The sequence below is a fragment of the Carassius gibelio genome, chromosome A7 (assembly GCF_023724105.1).
Source record: "Carassius gibelio isolate Cgi1373 ecotype wild population from Czech Republic chromosome A7, carGib1.2-hapl.c, whole genome shotgun sequence".
Taxonomy (NCBI): Eukaryota; Metazoa; Chordata; class Actinopteri; order Cypriniformes; family Cyprinidae; genus Carassius; species Carassius gibelio.
In genome coordinates this window covers 21,632,701-21,650,940 of record NC_068377.1, presented here as the reverse complement: position 1 = coordinate 21,650,940, position 18,240 = coordinate 21,632,701, and the positions used below count along the sequence as shown (strand labels likewise).

Sequence of the window (18,240 nt, the reverse complement as noted above, 5' to 3'; positions counted from 1 at the left end):
CTTTAATATCATTATAGCATTAATAATTAACTGATTTATTTTATTTTTCAAATTGTTTAATAAAATAATTAAATACTTTTTTTTGCTATAGTGCTGAAATTAGATCTGGAAATTATTTCTGTTATGTTTAATTAAGAGCTCATCTTAAAGATCTGATTTTTTTTAAGTCATGGCCATAAACTATGTTTTTAGAGACTTTTGTAGACATGAATATATTACTTTAGGGCATAATTATTTTCTTTTATTGTTGCCATAAATAAATTGAAGATGTCCTGGAAAAGTCTTCAGAGTCCTGGAAAATGATCACTTAAAGAGTGAGGGAACCCTGAGTGAATTTACAAATATGAATTATTTTTGATTGAGTTAGTGATGTTATGTTTCTTTTTTTCTTCTGAGCTTCTAGCTGGCTTCTTTGTATTAGGAGTTGTTAAAAAGACTGCATCTGACAATTGGTGTTTTGTTTCTTTGTGCATGTTATCTACTGTATAAGGTCATGATATTTTATAATTATAAATAAGGAAATCCCATCTGCTTAAAAGAGCCTATGCATTTAATAAATTTTATATGATTAAATACTATAATGAAACAGAGAGAGACCTTTTGGAATGCATTTTAATAAATATGATGACAAACAACAGTAGGTGATGGTCTGTTTTAGTGAAATCAACGGGGGAGGGTTTATCCCTGGAAGGTGTACTGTTCCATATTTGAAACATGAATTTCTAGTGGCTTTAAATTATCAACATGATCAAAATTTTGCTCAAACACCTATTGTATACATTCTAATGTATTACATGCTTTCTTCCCTCTGATTGATGGATTGATAATTAACATGTTATTAGTATGTAAAAGGCCATTTATTCAAAATCTCATTGATTTACACTACAATCAGAATTTCGAAATGACTTCTGCATCATACAACTGCATCAAATTGACAATTTCTGCTCAGTTGGGGCTTCTGAAAAAAAGGTGTATTTTTGTGAGCTTTAAATTCTCACTATATATTGTTATAGCCTATGAGCCTGTTCCTGTAGCTCAATTGGTATAGAGCATTGTGTTATCAAGCGGTTGTGTTATCAATGTTGGGGGTTCGATTTCCCGGGAACCCATGATAGGCAAACATTTATAGCCTGAATGCACTGTCCAAAGCGTCTGCTAAATGCATTGATTTAATTTAAAAGCCTGCATCAAATATGAAAAAAGGCATAAAACACATATGCAAACTTTTTATATTTTATATTTTGTCTTATAGTCAATTTAACTACTTAAAGGGTTAGTTCGCCCAAAAATGAAAATTATGTCATTAATAACTCACCCTTATGCTGTTCCAAACATGTAAGACCTCCTTTTATCTTCGGAATACAGTTTAAGATATTTTAGATTTAGTCTGAGAGCTCTCAGTCCCTCCATTGAAGCTGTGTGCACGGTATACTGTCCATGTCCAGAAAGGTAAGAGAAACATCATCAAAGTACACTGTAAAAAGTCAAAAGTTGGGCCAACTTAAAATTTTAAGGCAACAAACTTCAGCAGAACTTTTAGTTAAACTTTCAATTTTGTGTTTAGTTGACTTAAAATTTTGAAAGTTTAACTAAAAGTTCAATTAACTTAATATATTATGTTGATTAAACATGCACAAAAGTTTGTACAACTAACGGACCTTTAAGTTGAGCAAACTCAAAAATCTGCTGAAGTGTGTTGCCTTAAAATTTTAAGTTTGCCCAACTTATGATTGAGGCTACCAGCTTCAACAGATTTTTGAGTTTACTCAACTTAAAGGTCAATTAGTTGTTTACTAATTTTACTAAAACTTCAAAAAGGTTTTTGAGCTCTCAACTTTTTTTTTTTTTTTTTTTTGGTTTTTACATTACAGTTTCAGAACTTTAGGTTTTACTCAAGCAGTTTAAAGTTCAGCACAAAACTGCCAATCAAATATGAGTAAATTAATTTGTTAAATGCTACTCAGTACAACAATGGTCTTCAAAAAAATCTTTAAATGGACAGAATCACAATTTTTTTATTTATTTCATCAATATGATTTTTTTTCTTTTTATGTAGAACAGCAAGTTTAAATCACAAACCAAATCAAGTCATTTCATTCGCTATAAAATTAATTACAATAGAAAGTTTTTTTCAAGTTAAGAGCTTATTTGTCACATTTGTATTGCAAAATTAAAAACTTCTACTCAGTTTTTATTTGATGCTTTCCCAATTAAATTAACTATCACAAAAATCTAGTCCAAAATAATGTGCAAAAATAACAACGGGTCCAGTCAAACATGTATTGGCTCACATATCTGTCCTTCATATCTATCACAAGCAATATAAAATGAACTGCAATGGTGATAAAAGTGTGTGCATAACAACAGTTTGTGGCTTGCTGTCTTTTGGTTCTGCATTTTGAATAATGATATTTGCTTTAAAGTCTGTAATGGAAAAGCTGCAAAGATTTTGACCACTGGATGATGAAATCAGATGCGTTTCAAAAACCACACTGGCTAAAAGGGCAACTTAAAGTTTCATGATTTTTTAAAAATGGCTCTTTATATGTTTGGAGTAATAGGGCGTTTTACAAATTTCCTTAAAGTCACACAATTCACCATTCAATGTTAAGTGACTCTCACGTGAAGATAAGCACTTGTGTGATCTTAAAAGGTGAGACGTCAACCAGTGGTTTTAAAGGAGCAGATGCAATCTGTGTAGAGGCAGGGTAGTTGGCAGTATCTTCCCTGGTAGTGGCACAATTGGTCATGTTTCAAAAGGACCTCCTGGGCAGGGTGTTCAAATCTGCATATCTTGCACTGCATCAACCTAATAAAAAAAAAAACACACAAAATAACTTTAGAACTTATTATTTTACTTTGATGATGTTTCTCTTACCTTTCTGGACATGGACAGTATACCGTACACACAGCTTCAATGGAGGGACTGAGAGCTCACAGACTAAATCTAAAATATCTTAAACTGTATTCCGAAGATAAAAGGAGGTCTTACATGTTTGGAACAGCATAAGGGTGAGTTATTAATGACATAATTTTCATTTTTGGGTGAACTAACCCTTTAAAAATACATTTTCCGACTATTGTTGCAAATATCAGCCCATAGGCCCATACAGAGATAGAGGGCTCGGTCGTGCCCATAGACTGTGGTCGTGCCGCCTGAAGATGGCAGCAGTGCACTGCGGAACGCACGCGCACCGTCAGCGTCAGCTGATCTCGCGAAGAACGACGCGGCGAGGGAGTAAAGATGGCTGCCTCCTTGGTTCGACTGGTCCGCAGCGGTTTTGGAAGAAGTCTAAATGGTAAGAAATAAGCAAGAGCAGCACTGTCCACTTTGTGACTAATTATGTACGCAATCACCATTACGAGCACTGTGCAGGATCGACAACCCACTCTTCTATGGTTAGGCTTTTCCCCGCTGTTGACCTTTCCTATTCTTCCATCATAATAACATTGTCGACTGATTACATTTATAACCTCAATTATGCAAGTCATGCTTCTCTTACTCTTGAAATTCACACATCGCCCTTCTAGAGAGAAGGATTTTTATTTTATTTTGTGCAAATTTTCAGGAATCATTCATTTTGAGTTGGTCAGACACAAGCTACTAATTTAACTCATTTTGATGTTTGATCTGAAGCTGTTACTATACTGCTGTTACTAAACTGTCACTATACTGCACTGCATTAATCTCTATCAATCTCTCTCGTAGTTGCTAGACAGAGCCCTGCGGTTGTCCAGACAAGAACAACGACAACTGAAACCAGACGTGAGTAGATTTGGGAAATTGGGTTTGTGATTGTTTTTAACGGGGCGGGCTGTTGATGTTTAAATGTGTTTTTGCTTTAGCTACTGTAAGGCCCAAGGATCCAGTCACACACACTCAGCTTTCAGAGTTTGGAGAATACATTGCAGAGATTCTCCCCAAATATGTGCAACAAGTTCAGGTCAGTTATTCTCAAATCAATTGTTTCAGGTGACCAATTTGTGAAATATTATTGAAGATGCACTCTACAGATCCTCAGAAATGGTTTTCTCATTTACAGCATTTTGTTTGAATTGTAGGTGACCTGCTTTAATGAGCTGGAGGTAATGATCCACCCAGAAGGGATTATACCTGTTCTCAGCTTCTTGAAGGATCACACAAACGCTCAGTTCCACAACATGACTGACCTGACAGCCGTGGATGTCCCTACAAGGCAGTGCCGCTTCGAGGTGTTTTATTTATTGTATTTGATTTAGATTTTTAATATATTTATGTAAAAATAACATACAAAGGTGCATACTCTGGATGGGAGAAATTATTAGCATGGAAAAATTCCATCCATTTAACTGAATAAAACATTTCAGAAACTGTTCTGCAAAGGATTGATAATCCAATTATTTCCTTTTCAGATTGTGTATAATCTGCTGTCCCTGCGTTATAATTCTCGTATCCGCCTGAAGACCTACACTGATGAGCTGACTCCTCTTGACTCCTCTGTGCCTGTGCACCGGGCAGCTGACTGGTATGAGAGAGAGGTATGTGTCTTATTGTGATCAGCTGAGGTTTCATGAACAAGTTTTAAGCTTTGTGTTTTACATACTATAAAAATAGACGTCTGTTTTGTCTGCGGTATACTCCGACACAAGCTTCAGTGCTCATGCAGTGAAGCCCCTGAGCTTCTCCCCACCTGCTGTGACACACTGTGAATGACTGTGAATGTCTAGTCAATGCTCCATGAGATCATGCAGCATAGCTGATATTTCATTACAGATTTGGGACATGTTCGGAGTTTTCTTCGCAAACCATCCAGATCTGAGACGCATCTTGACAGATTATGGCTTTGAAGGTCATCCATTCAGAAAAGACTTTCCTTTGTCTGGATACGTCGAGGTAAATGCACTGAATATGAATTCTGTTACTGTTTACTGAATATTGTTTCTCGGTCTCAGAAATGTTGTTGTTACACTTCAAATGCTGCTGCTATTCATCAAAAAATCTTGAAAAAATATATCATGATTTCCACAAACATATTAAACTGCACAGCTATTTTCAATATCGATAAGAATAAGAAATGTTCCTTCAGCACTAAATCAGCATGTTAGATTTCTAGAGGATCATGTGACACTGAAAACTGGATTCATGGCTGCTGAAAATTCAGCCTTGCCATCACAGGAATAATTCACATTTAAAAATATTTTAAAATAGGACCTTTTTTTTAAGCTGTAATAATATTTCACAATATTACTGTTTACCGTATTTTGATCAATTAAATGCAGCCTTGAACTTGATAGACTCCTTTCAAAAGTATTAAAATAGCAGTGTGTTTCAAGGTATAGCACAATTAATGTTTTGATTTTAAACATTACTTGGTGTGGATCATGTAATGTTGAATATTTTTCTTCCCCTTCTTCGTCAGGTACGTTATGATGATGAAGTGAAGCGGGTTGTGGCTGAACCTGTTGAGCTCGCCCAGGAGTTCCGTAAGTTTGACTTGAACAGTCCATGGGAAGCGTTCCCTGCGTACCGCGAGCCTAAAGATGCTCCTAAACTGGAGTCTGGGGACAAACCAGCAAAGTAACCCCCTCCCCCACCCAACCCTCCGGCTGTGACCCTATTAGAGTTCTTATCACACCCTCAGAACGTATTTATGTAAATAACATCCTATGGTACATCTAAATAAAACAATGAAAACCGCTCCTGTTTCAGCATATTATTTCTTACTTTATTATTATAATTATGTTTTTTTTTTTGCAAACATGTCTACCATTTGACACTAGTTAAAAACAGACACGCACAAAAATTTGCTCTTTCAAAACTTCGAATCAAAATTATGCATTTATATTCTATAAGAGTTTTATGTTAAGAATTGTAGCCAGTGATATTCAAAATAAATATCTTTTGTGGTAACACTCTTTTAATTGTAAAAGTGTCATGAATGCAGGAGAATAGAATGAACAGTTTAGATATCTCCACTTACAAAAGATAACAATAAGTCATATATCGAAATCGATGGGTTATTTTCAAAAAGATCTTTATCTACAAAGTTTTGCCTACAAAAGTATTTTATTGCTATACAGGAATTTCATTGCACACAGCAATCTCTCCTCCATAATGAACTGTTTTTCCGTTTACCAATCTCATTATAGTTTGTGGCAAGTCAGCTATTCAGTGAGAGCACATAAATGAGCTCTGGATCGACCAGCGGGTCGGCTGCCTGCTGCTAAAGTGTTCTCTCATTCCTACATGAGTGGAGCACTGCAGCAATTGTTGGTTCTGGCATATACAGTATATTTGCTAATATATTGTGCAATGTCTTTAATGTCATTTTCTTTATACTATCATTTACTAGTGTTGACTTTTAAAACATCACATTAATGAATAAATATTTCTAATTCAAGAATATTGAGTTCTCTAGGATGAAAGACTTATTTCCCATCTTCCTTCTTCAGGCTACGGAAGTCCTAAGAGGCCATGGGTAGTTGTTATTCTTTATTGATCTCGACAGAACAAAGATTGTTCTCTCAGTTACACAACTGCGCCAACAGGTGGCAGTATAGACCTGAATATAACTGACAACAATACAATTCTGCGTAGGGCACCCATTTGACCAGCAGCGGCCCTGTTAAAATAAATTGCAGGGATTTTTCAATAATTACTCAATTCAGATATTTGAATACTTAATTTAATTTATTCATCATAGAAAAATCATTCTAAAAGTTAAAATATAATTGGTAGGAGTGACAGCACTATAATTACACTAATGAAAAATACAAGACAAAAGAAAGTGTTTACATTCAGAGTTTTTATTTGGTTTGCTTCTGAGGACTGGCTTCTTCCACAATAAGAATCCAGCATACACTGAAACCACTTTTACGGCACTTAACAAAGTAGCGCATACTGCACAGACATTAAAAAGCTTATCCAGCACTCTTTCACAAAGTTTTTTTAATCGTATTAAACCCATACAGAAACGTACATGAAACCAGGCACAGAATTAGAAATAAAAACATTCACTTATATAGAAATGGATAAAAAAAAAAAAGAAGATATTTACAGTTGGGAACCATGCAATTCATATTACAAATGCTTTATCACCTAAATAAATCTTTGTGGCTGTGAACACAAACCAATATGAATTATACAATCTGATCGATACCTTTGATAGATATTCATTCCAAAATATAAACATCAATATTTGTTGAACAATTTCCCAAAAATGATAAGAATCAGTTGATGTACAGTAGATATATTTGGCAGTGAATAAAGTTATTGTTTCTTTAGAATCTGTCAAGCTTCTGTCCAAGCATAGTGTAAGACTTGAAGAACCTCAGACACTTCGATCTTCTGGGATACGGCATACAGGCATCCGTTTTGACATCTCGCTGAGAGAAGATGCGAGAAGAGCCCCTTTCTCACTTATCCTTTTCATCCACTTCCTTCCTGTCCTTCCCTCACTCAGAATGGTCAAGAGCATAATATAATGTTCTACATGAATGCAAGTGATATTCACAGTCATGTTTGGTGTCATTTGAATTGCCTCCATGCAACTGGTACAATGGTCTCAATTTTACAAGTAGACTCGAATACTATAGAGGGTGTGCTGTTTCCCAGTGTCTTTCAAGCTAATTTACATCTGTCCCGAAGATGTGTACATTCTCCATGCAAATTCCAATCCTCCCTGTTTCCATCTGGAGGATGTTTGTTTTGGTCTGAGTGCTTAAGGACAGGAGGATCAGGGTGCCTATGTAGCCAGATTGACCCATAGTGTAGAGCAGGGCTATTCAAATCTTGTCCTGGAGGGCCAGTGCGGTGCAGAGTTTGTCTCCAACCCTAGTCAAACACACCTGAGCATGCTAATCAATGTTTTTGGGATCATTAGAAAATCACAGGCAGGTGACTTTGATCAGGGTTGGAGCCAAACTCTGCACTGCATTGGCCCTCCAGGGCAAGATTTAATAACACTGGTGTAGATGGTATCCACACACTCCATACTATGTATTTTTCTTAAGTCACGTATGCATCCTTTACTTTAGATTCACCTTTGAGGATTTGATGTCTTGTAATGATTTGTTTTGATATCTCCGAATTGACAATGTGACTGGCATAAAACATATTTACCTGATTGATAATAAATTGTTACATTCAATTTTAATCTGATTTGCTTTAAATGATAAATGTCCATAACACGGCAAATCTGCACACAGGTTAGTAAAATAATAAAATGCAGCTTACGTTGAGAAGAGGGGCACACCAACTGATGTGTTAGAGCTCAGACTAACACACTGGCATTAGTCATGTTTTCTTAGACTGTAGAAGCTGATAATGGGTTTTCTGTTTAGAGCAACAGTGTTGTTGTTGACCAGTCTAAATAGGGGTGAGCCTCAACTTTTGATTATTCAGACAAAGCAAAAGGACAAACTTCTTACATACTGTGTTTAGTTTTTTTTACTTGCACGTAGTGTAGCAGACCGTACAGTTCTATTTATTTATTGTTATCTGGTGTCTTAAAGAGCCTCTAACACTATTTTGTTACTTTGTACCACTGGTGCATACAATGACAATAAAGATCCATTCATTCATACTTTTACGTGTGTTCAGCTGTATGGGGACTAAGTGATATAATGTGTGATCAAAGTAGGTACAGGAATATTCTAATATTCTAGAACATTAGTCAGTCGACTCTGTCTAATGACCAAGACTGATGAATTTGTGAGTTGTGAGACTCAGAAGTGTTATAGCAATCTGAATTAATGTACAATAAGATTAAAGAGTTAAATAGAATAATCAGATGTCTAAATGATGCTATGGACAATCAATAATAATTGGCATTCTAACCTAAATTCAAGGTCATAATACAATGGAGTCAGATTAGAATTTACTTTAAATGTAATTACTTTGCACATTAAATAGACTGAACACACTGTAAACCTTCAACCACCGTTGGATACTTTCGTTGGGCCAGTTGGGTGGACCTTTTGACAGTAAATTTATTGATGCGGTCCTGTGTTTGAATGTGTAGTGCTGTTCTAAAACCTGCCCGATCATTGACTGACTGTGAATTTCACTACATGATTTACTGGAAGGTAAATGTTGTCATTACTGTTTTTTGTTCCATAAACAGAGTTTACACTGGAAATAATAGATGAAAAAGCAGAAGACGTTGCTCTCGTGCAAATCTTGCATGCAAAAGCTTCAAAGACAATAACATTTCTTATTTGAAATATGCATGCATTTAACATTTGTATTTAAACACAGTTTTGAACTGGAGCTCTCTAATGAACTGCCTCTGAAGTGAATTTCAGATTTTTCAATAAAGCTGTATATTTGATCTTTTATATTGGCCTTAAAGTCACCATGAAATGGACAATTCTTATTTTTTTATGGAATCTCACAGTATTTATTTTAAATACATTTTCCATGCACATACTTTTTTTTTTTTTAAATGTTATGTGCCATCGTAATTCTTCATCAAAAACATGAATGTCCCCTCACAATAGCATCCTTCTGTAAGCTCTGGCTGGGCAGTAATCCAGCAACCTGCCACTTGCATGATATCACTCAATTAGCAAACAACAACGATCCAATAAATTCCAGATGGGCAAAATCATGTGCAGTTGTACGTTGTTTTTTCTTTTTCAATTGAGAACCTGTCACAATAGGGAAGAAAATATGATCACAATTTCTGTTTCATGATGACTTTAGGGATGCTGAGAACAAGAGCTAGAGACATTTTGTAATATGGAATCAAACCACAGGAGTGATGAGGGACACACAGTCTCTAGAGTGTAGAAGATTTCTTGTAGGGAACTCACATTTTTTCCACATAAGCGCTGCTCCAAACCTTTGCCTTCCTAAAGACCCAGACTGACTGGCTCCTTGGCTGGCCTACAGTGTCTTATCTGGTTTCTGCTGCTGAGGAAGGCTTCTGTGGAGCTCGGGATACACCAGGAAGCCAGTGAAAGTGATATACTTGGCGTGATTACTGTAAGCGCCAAATCCATCCCTCTGGTGGCTGTAGAGCCAGACAGTATCTCCAGCCTGCAGTGACAACATCAGACTCTGGCTCTGCAGGGCCTTCTCAGTGTCGCTGTCATCGTAGATCATGGTCTGTACCTCCAAATGGTTTTTCATCAGCTTCACCGATAGGGTCTTATGGGGCAGCTTCCCAGCATTGAAGGAGAAGTAATAGGCTCCGGCTACTCTGCATTTGAATATACCAGAGCTCAAGTTGAAATCGTTGCCGATGTTGACGAACTCTGTGTCAAAGATGATGGGCTGGTGCTCAGGGTATCCTTGATCTACTCCCACAATACTTTGAGTGCGACCCACTGAGAATGCTGACCGCTGGTAATCGTCTTCCTCCTCTCCATCTCTCTCGTCCTCTTCTTTTATCTGTTCATCCCGTCTCTCTTCTTTCATACTCACAGCAGTGTCTTTGGTAACTGTATTTTCATGCTCAGACAATGAGTCATCGCTGGTTTTCGGTGGTTGATGGTCACTGTCATGATCTTTGCGTGTGGGTTCTTGGTAGCCGTATACATCGGGGTAGATCAGGTAACCATTGAAGGTGGTGTAATGACCCGTGTTGCTGTAGATAGCGTAGCGAGGATCTCCATGAAGACGGAGCCAAACAGTGTCTCCAAAATCAAGTTGCAGCATGGCACTCTGGCTCTGTACCTTCCTCTCCTCTCCTGCGTTCTCGTCATAGACAATCGCCTGAACCTCATTGCGGTTTTTCATCAGCATGACCGACAGGTCTCGACGCGGGAACTTCCCCACTGTGAAAGAGAAATAGTATGCACCCGGAATCCTGCAGCGAAATAAGCCAGCCTTCGGATCAAAATCACCACCGATGTTGACATACACCTTGTCGAAGGTGACGACCATCTTGGGCCCTCCCTCCATGCTGCTGGTACGTGCCACAGAGAATGCGGACCGCAGCTCCACAGCGTCAGACATACGGGCAAATGCCCAAGCGGTGGTCACACAACACAGCACACACAGCAGCGGGAGCCTGGTACCAGGCAGCATTTTAACTGCAGAGGGAATAAAGAATAATAGAACAACTCTGTTAATTATCTTCAACAAAGCCGTGACCAAAAACAAAAACTGTTTAACAATCTCATTTAAAACAGTTAAGTTTGTAAATGATAGCTGCTGCTCATTACCAAAACATCAGCTCCAAAAAAAAAGAGCAATCACTATGCATACAAGTGATAGCGGGAAGGGGGATCAAAACAGAACAGATCAGTGCCTTTAGCAGATACAGCAGGAAGGGAGCTGTATAATCAGACCCTCTCTCTTTTCCTCTGAGATAAGCGGTAATAGGACACACACTGGATCAACTCATCACAGCAGAACACTGGAGGTGACAGAACACCGACTGAAATTTCAGATCAGTTCTGAACAGTTTCAAGGGGGGCCCGAAAATGCAACCCCCCCCCCCCGCCCCCATTATGTTTGTGTATGTATGTGTGTGTGTGTGTGTGTGTATCTAATATAATAGCAACCAATACAAAAAGATTACAAAAACAAAATGGTATTAAAATTCATTTCTGAAGCATTTTTATTTAAATCAAGAGAGATACTGCAAAGTGATCCCATTTATTGTGATTCATCAAATGATTCATATTAAAATGGTTGTATAATGATTGTTATAGATTTGCACATCAACTGCAAATGAGCTTAGGCTGCATACAATACCTCTTATTGTGACAGATATCGTCAGCGCTCCATCTGCTGATCTATGCCCCATAGGAGTGTGTGCCTACGTGGAGAGTAGTGTACATGGGATATTGCAGGACACCTGGGAATTGTGTCTATACAATGCTGTCAAATATCCTTCATAAATTGTCTCTAAAAACCAGATCAGCAAATGGAGCAACACAGCATCTTTCCCTGTTTTACTAGACCTTCGCCCACACTACTGGAACAACCGTCCCACACAATCTGCAATGCTACTGTATGTTTCCAAATTTTTCGGACTTTAACATCCTTATACTGTTGATGGTGTCTACTGCATGAATTAAGATATTAAACCTTCAGCTTATGTTTCATTTAATGATGGATGGAGCTCATCCTCCCTTTGCAACATAAAAATGAAAAGAGAATAAATTGCAAAGAGGTTTTTGCTCTTAATCATATCTCCTGAGATGCTAGAGAATTTGAACTTCTGTTTCATCGATCGGGTGAAACAATGAGTTAAGCTACGCGTTCTGTTTGGTACTTGAACACTTTAAGAAATATTTATGTGAAACGAGTAAATCAGCATGTGTAGGTGGTTATTTAGCTGACCTAAAAAACAATTATCTAGCCCATAAGAAGTGTATTTTATTTTAAGAAATATTAGATTTTATGGCAGAGTCTTAACTCTGATAAAGAATATCTCTTTGGATTTAAGACTTTAGCCTTTGCAACTTTACAGATGGTCTTCATGCACCAAGAGCTTGTTACCCTCCAAAGAGAAAGGAAAAATTGAAATCGCAACATAAGACCCCTTTAACATTTAATGTTTGACTGAGTGTTTACAGGATATTAAAATGTGCTTGTGGGTTAAGCAACAACAACAAAATAACAGTTTCCTCCTGTTGTTTGATCTCTATTTTTAACTGAGCAATGCTTTCATGCCCTAACAATCTGCACTGGGGAGGGAAACATCAATATTTGTCAATGCCTTTCTTGTGTTCTCAGCTACACAGATTTCCTCACCGAATGCTGAACTGCGACATCCTTTGAAAACACACAGAGTAAACCTTTCAGCTCAGTGAAGCAAAAACACAAAATTTCTATATGCAAGACCTGAGATCAAAATTGCCTTACATGCATTTAAATTAATTTATATTTTGCCCTTGTTTGCTTATGTACATGACTGTTTGTATAAAAACAACTTTGCCATATTCTTCATCTTCAATTTTCCACACCACAATCTGTCAAGAATCTTACCAGCAAACATACACTCATTCACATCCTTCTCTCTCTGAGGCAGAAATCTCCAATCTCATCCTTTCTAATCAATCATCATACTACCCTTACCAAAAAGTAGTATACTTTAAGTTTATTTTAATAAGTATACTTTATTTAGCAAGTATACAAATATCAGTGTTTTAATAGTATAATTGTAAGTGTACTGTTTCAATATTCCTTGGGACTAAATTGACCCACTTTCTAGTATGTAAAAGTATACGTTTAAGTGTACTTTAAGTATAACAATAGCAAACTTTGAGTACACAACTAGTTTACCTTTATGTTTGCAGTTTGTACTGCAATTATACTAAAAGTGAACTTATAGGTATACATTGGTATATATTGTATTATATATTGATTTGTATATATTTTGTTATATGAATATCTGAACATATAAAACATCCAAAGAAAGAACAGGGTATCTGCTTGTAAACAAAAACATTTTATTCTAGCTTCATGTATTCTTTTTTAAACACTTTAATGTGGGTAAGTTTCATAAAAAAATAAAGAAATAACATTTTGAACGAAAAGCTGAAAATAGACAATGATTTGAATTCAGAATGATAATCATTACGTAGATGGAGTAGATCAACACCCCAAAGCTTGACTGTAATTGTTACCTCTTCATTGGTCGACATTTTATTCCATAACGTTATAGGTTTGATGCTGTTTTATGTCAGATGATCGTGTTAAATAGTATCTGTTGTTGTTTTTTCTTCTTCACTCATGTTTTTTGTGGGGAAATTCTGTACAGAAGATGTGTACTAGCGCCCTCTACAGTATAACGATGAAAACTTCTAGGAGCACAAGTACTGTATGGTTCAAATATATTTAGACTTTTTGTAAGTATAAGTCAAGTATACTTAAATGTAATTTTGAGTGGGAAGTAAGAAGTACATAAAAAGTAAACTAAAAGCATAGTTTCCTATTTTTAGTTTAAAAGAAGTATACTAATATTTGAATAAACTTCTTTTTCGTAAGGGTACTTGTCCACTCGATCCTATTCCATCTCATCTCCTTTAAGCCATTTCTCCTGCAGTTGTACCTACATTCACTCACATCATTAACTCATCCCTACACAGTGTTGTTTTTCCCTCAGCGTTTAGGCAGGCTTGTATAACCCCTATACTTAAGAAACTCATCCTTAACACATCTCTTTTAGATAACTACAGACCGGTTTCTCTTCTTCCTTTCATTGCAAAAACACTTGAACGAACTGTGCTCAACCAAGTCTCTGCCTTTCTCACACAGAACAACCTCCTCGACAACAACCAGTCTGGTTTCAGAAGTGGACATTTAACCTAGACTGCCTTGCTCTGAGTTGTTAAAGCCCTAAGACTGGCAAGAGTGTATTCCAAATCTTCTATACCTATTTTTACTGGATATATCCGGTGCTTTTGACACGGTTAACCACCAGATCCTCCTGTCAACACAATTGGCAAAAGGGCATCTCAGGAACTGCACTCCAGTGGTTTGAGTCTTATAGATAGGTCCTTCAAGGTATCTTGGAGAGGTGAGGTGTCCAAGACGCAGCATCTAACTACTGGGGTGCCTCAGGGCTCAGTTCTTGGACCACTTCTTTTCTCTTTCTACATGGCATCACTAGGTTCTGTCATTCAGAAACATGGCTTTTCATATCACTGCTATGCTGATGACACTCTATTCTACCTCTCATTCCTGCAGATTTTCTTTATTCAACACCAATAAGATCAGGCCCTTTTTAACACAAACATGAATTGTGTTACTCTCAATGATGGTGGTAGATGATAACTCAGGGGGAGAAGAATTGTTGAATTAAGTCGTTATTTTTTAAAGTCGTTATAGTTTTCTTTGCACACAAACAGTATTCTTGTAGTTTTGTAAACTTATGGTTGAACCACTTTTGTCACATGGACCATTTTAACATTTCTGTGCCTTGACTGTGGTAGTTGCCTTGCTCTCTACAGAGGGTCAGAGAGCATATCATAATTATCAAATTATCAAAAATATCTTAACTTGTGTTCTGAAGATGAACCAAGGTCTTATGGGTTTGGATGACATGAGGGTGATTAATGACAGAATTTTTGGGTGAACTACCCCTTTAAGCAAACTGAGACTTGCATATAATGGCTCTTTTGTTGATTTTGTTTGCTTTCATTGTCCTCATTTGTAAGTTGCTTTGGATAAAAGCGTCTGCTAAATGACTAAATGTAAATGTAATAGTTGGATATACATCATAATAGAGTATAAAGTAAGAATTGTTCCTTCATGTAAACTTTAAGCTATGTAAAACACATTAAGTGACTAAGTGTAAATACCCCCTTACATCACCGAAATTGTGATATAGTAAAAATTGACAATCAGACACCACTGGACGCTTCTCCGTGGACTGATACTAGGTGGCCTTTAGCATTCACAAAGCTTTTGCTGTGATATGCAATACATTATTGACACTCCTTCTTGTGGATATAATCACTTTTAATCACATGAAACACTAACAATCATCAACAGGAGCACTAAAGTGATCTAAAGCAAAATGTGATTGCAGGTAAAGAGTGGACACAATTGGCCTCAGCGAAACTCCACTCAGCACATGAGGAGCAGTGTCTGTGACATGGCTGTGGTGTTTAATGAGGGTCTGTGGAGTGTTGGCATACACTGAAGAGTTCAGTGCCTGTAAGTGTATGCTCCGGGGCCTAGTTATCTTCTCTCTCTTTCTCTCTCTCTTTCTCTCTCTCTTTCCCTAACAGCCTTTGGTACCACACTCTGATACTGTCACTTCCATTCAACCATTCAGCAACACACACACACACACACCCTCTATTCTGGCTGCATACTCTAAATCTCAAAAACACAAAGGCAAAATACAGCAGTCTTTACTTCTATTACCAGAAGAGTAGGATATAGGTGCTGGAGTTCAGTAGAAAAAAAAAAAAAAAAAAAAGATAAGTTGTATTAATCAACGACAGAAGTAGTACAGGAGGAAGATGAAAGACAAGTGAGACATTTAAGTATTGGGACGATGACAGTCACCACTCTCTGTGTGTAACGAGGGCTTGAACCCGACAGCTGGCATCTCGGGAAACTCCTAGCGACAGACAGAATCAGTCGTTCTCCACATTTCATTAGACTACTAAGTGGTTGTAAATTGAGCTACTATCAATTTGAATATTTTTTTTTTGCGTCAATATGTCACTCTGTAATCTGCTGCAGTCAGACTGAATAAAGTTAGGTACTGGCACAGCTCTTTGGCTGCCCTGTACAGTATTTGTGCCTGTGTAATCTGTAATCTGTCATCTGTGATATGGGTAATGACCCAGCGTACAGATAATGAAAACCAATAAAAACACAACTCCTCTCCTGTTAGACTACAGCTAAATATGTGATGCACAGCCTACTGTGAAAATAAACACATATAATAATACCTCACTCAGACTCATCCTATTTAATTATCTCACTGTCCCTGATAACAACTCAAACAAATACACCATTCTACACGTGAAAAGGTTACAGATATTTACAGTAATTGTATAGAGCCAAGAAATTAGTCTGAAACTTTGCTATAAATACATATACTGTATACATAAGGAATTGTGTAATAAAAACAGTGTTATGTGCCCTTGCCATAGAATTCACTCTCCGCGCATCCAATTAAACATGCCGGGGATATGAATCAAAGCTAATGAACACATTTCATTTACATTGATCTTTGCAAAATAAAACATCTTTGACTAGAACAGCATGTGCTTTAGTGTTTGATTTTTGCCTTGGAAACGTGTAATACCCTTCCTCTATCTTAACCTACATGCTAACATCTATAAATAGGGACATGGACATTTATTGGGAAGCCAGATAGTCATTTCATACAATTTTAATGAGTTTATCTGTATAAATATTCAGTTTCCTATTCCACACGCACATGTATGGTGAAGCTGAATGGGTTTTAGTGTCTTCGGGGAAATCTCCCTGGCAGTGCAGATACGTATCAGATCACTATCAGCAACAAAGAGCCTCTCTGTTTCTCTCCCTCGCTCACACTGTCCCGAGGTGATGTAGATATGAGCGTGGAGAGCGTACAACCTGGCTTTGTCAGTATCAACCCCACATGTGGTGTTTTCAAAGCGTTCAGCCAAAGGTTTACCTCTGTTGCTGCTCTGCTCTCTGCTATGTTCAACAATAGCAGCATCAGCATCAGAGAGAACCGTAGAGTATCATCACAAAAGTAGATCAATTCCCCTCATCTCATATGGTCATCAAATGACAGTAACACATCAGGACAACTGTAGCACAGAGAGGTATAAGACGAATCGTACAAGTTTTCTCCTCTGATAGAGTGTTTACACCAGTCAGATAAGAGGAATACAAAAGTGGCTGGGTGTGCGATCGCCACTGCATCACAAGATCGAGAGAGATAAAGAGAAATCACATCATAATGCTGTTGTTCTTACCTGGGTGGTCAGAGCTGCAGGAAGCTGTCTTGAAGTTCTCTCAGAGGAATGAATGAAGAAATGTCTCTTTCTCTTTTTCTTTTTCTCCCCCCTTATTTTTTTCTTCTCTCTCTTGCTTCCTCTGTGTGTCGGCTCTCAACCTGCTGCTGATGTCTGGTGCAGCACACACCCACACATTCATGCGTGCACACTCTCACTCTCTCTCACTCTCACTCACACACACACACACAAACCAATACAGTCATTGGAGGATTTAAGAGCAATCGGGGAGCTGCAAGCTGATTGGGGGACTCTGGAGCATAACAAACAGCCATTCTGGAAGGACTATCAATAGGGAGACACCAGGGGCTGTTGCCTGTTGTCCATAAGCAAACATCTGTTTAAGAGCAAGCCAAACTGGACATGGTGATCTCTTATGATCTTATTTTGTGAATATGCATGTGTTTATGTGCACTTCATATGAAAACGGCTTTATTCATTATTCCTATATATGCAAGTGTATTTTCTCACAAGACCCAAGTGCAATGGCAGACTGTAATACACACAGGTTTTAGTTTTGCCACAACAATTGTGGTAATTTCACACCTCTGCACATAATCATAGTCATTACTCAGAGTCCCAGAGGAGAGACATTTTTTGTTAGTTATTCCACTTTACATTGTTCGTATACATTTTATATATGTATTTTTTTATGGGGAAGTCATGGCCTAGTGGTTAGAGTTTGATTCCTAACCCTAGGGTTGTGGCTTTGAGTCTCGGGCTGGCAATTCCATGACTTAGGTGCCCTTGAGCAAGGCACCGAATATATATATATATATAACACAAATGACCATTTTGTTTTGCACTGTGTCTGTATATCTCTCTATC

General features: G+C 37.4%; 2 protein-coding genes across 2 annotated transcripts; one reads left to right on the top strand and one right to left on the bottom strand.

Annotated features, from left to right (window-relative positions):
- The first annotated feature begins 3,162 nt into the window (after positions 1-3,162).
- On the top strand, positions 3,163-5,677 carry LOC128016308 (NADH dehydrogenase [ubiquinone] iron-sulfur protein 3, mitochondrial-like). Its single transcript, XM_052600795.1, has 7 exons — positions 3,163-3,299; positions 3,710-3,766; positions 3,847-3,944; positions 4,063-4,212; positions 4,393-4,518; positions 4,754-4,873; positions 5,400-5,677. Exons 1-7 carry the CDS (start codon positions 3,245-3,247, stop codon positions 5,559-5,561), a joined length of 768 nt encoding a protein of 255 aa, XP_052456755.1. The 5' UTR covers positions 3,163-3,244; the 3' UTR covers positions 5,562-5,677.
- A 1,093-nt stretch (positions 5,678-6,770) lies between these two features.
- Positions 6,771-17,570, bottom strand: LOC128016827 (complement C1q tumor necrosis factor-related protein 4-like). Its single transcript, XM_052601653.1, has 2 exons — positions 17,374-17,570; positions 6,771-11,019 (listed from the first exon to the last, which is right to left on the bottom strand). The coding sequence occupies exon 2, from the start codon at positions 11,012-11,014 to the stop codon at positions 9,869-9,871; it is 1,146 nt and encodes a 381-aa protein (XP_052457613.1). The 5' UTR covers positions 11,015-11,019; positions 17,374-17,570; the 3' UTR covers positions 6,771-9,868.
- Between the last annotated feature and the right edge of the window lie 670 nt (positions 17,571-18,240).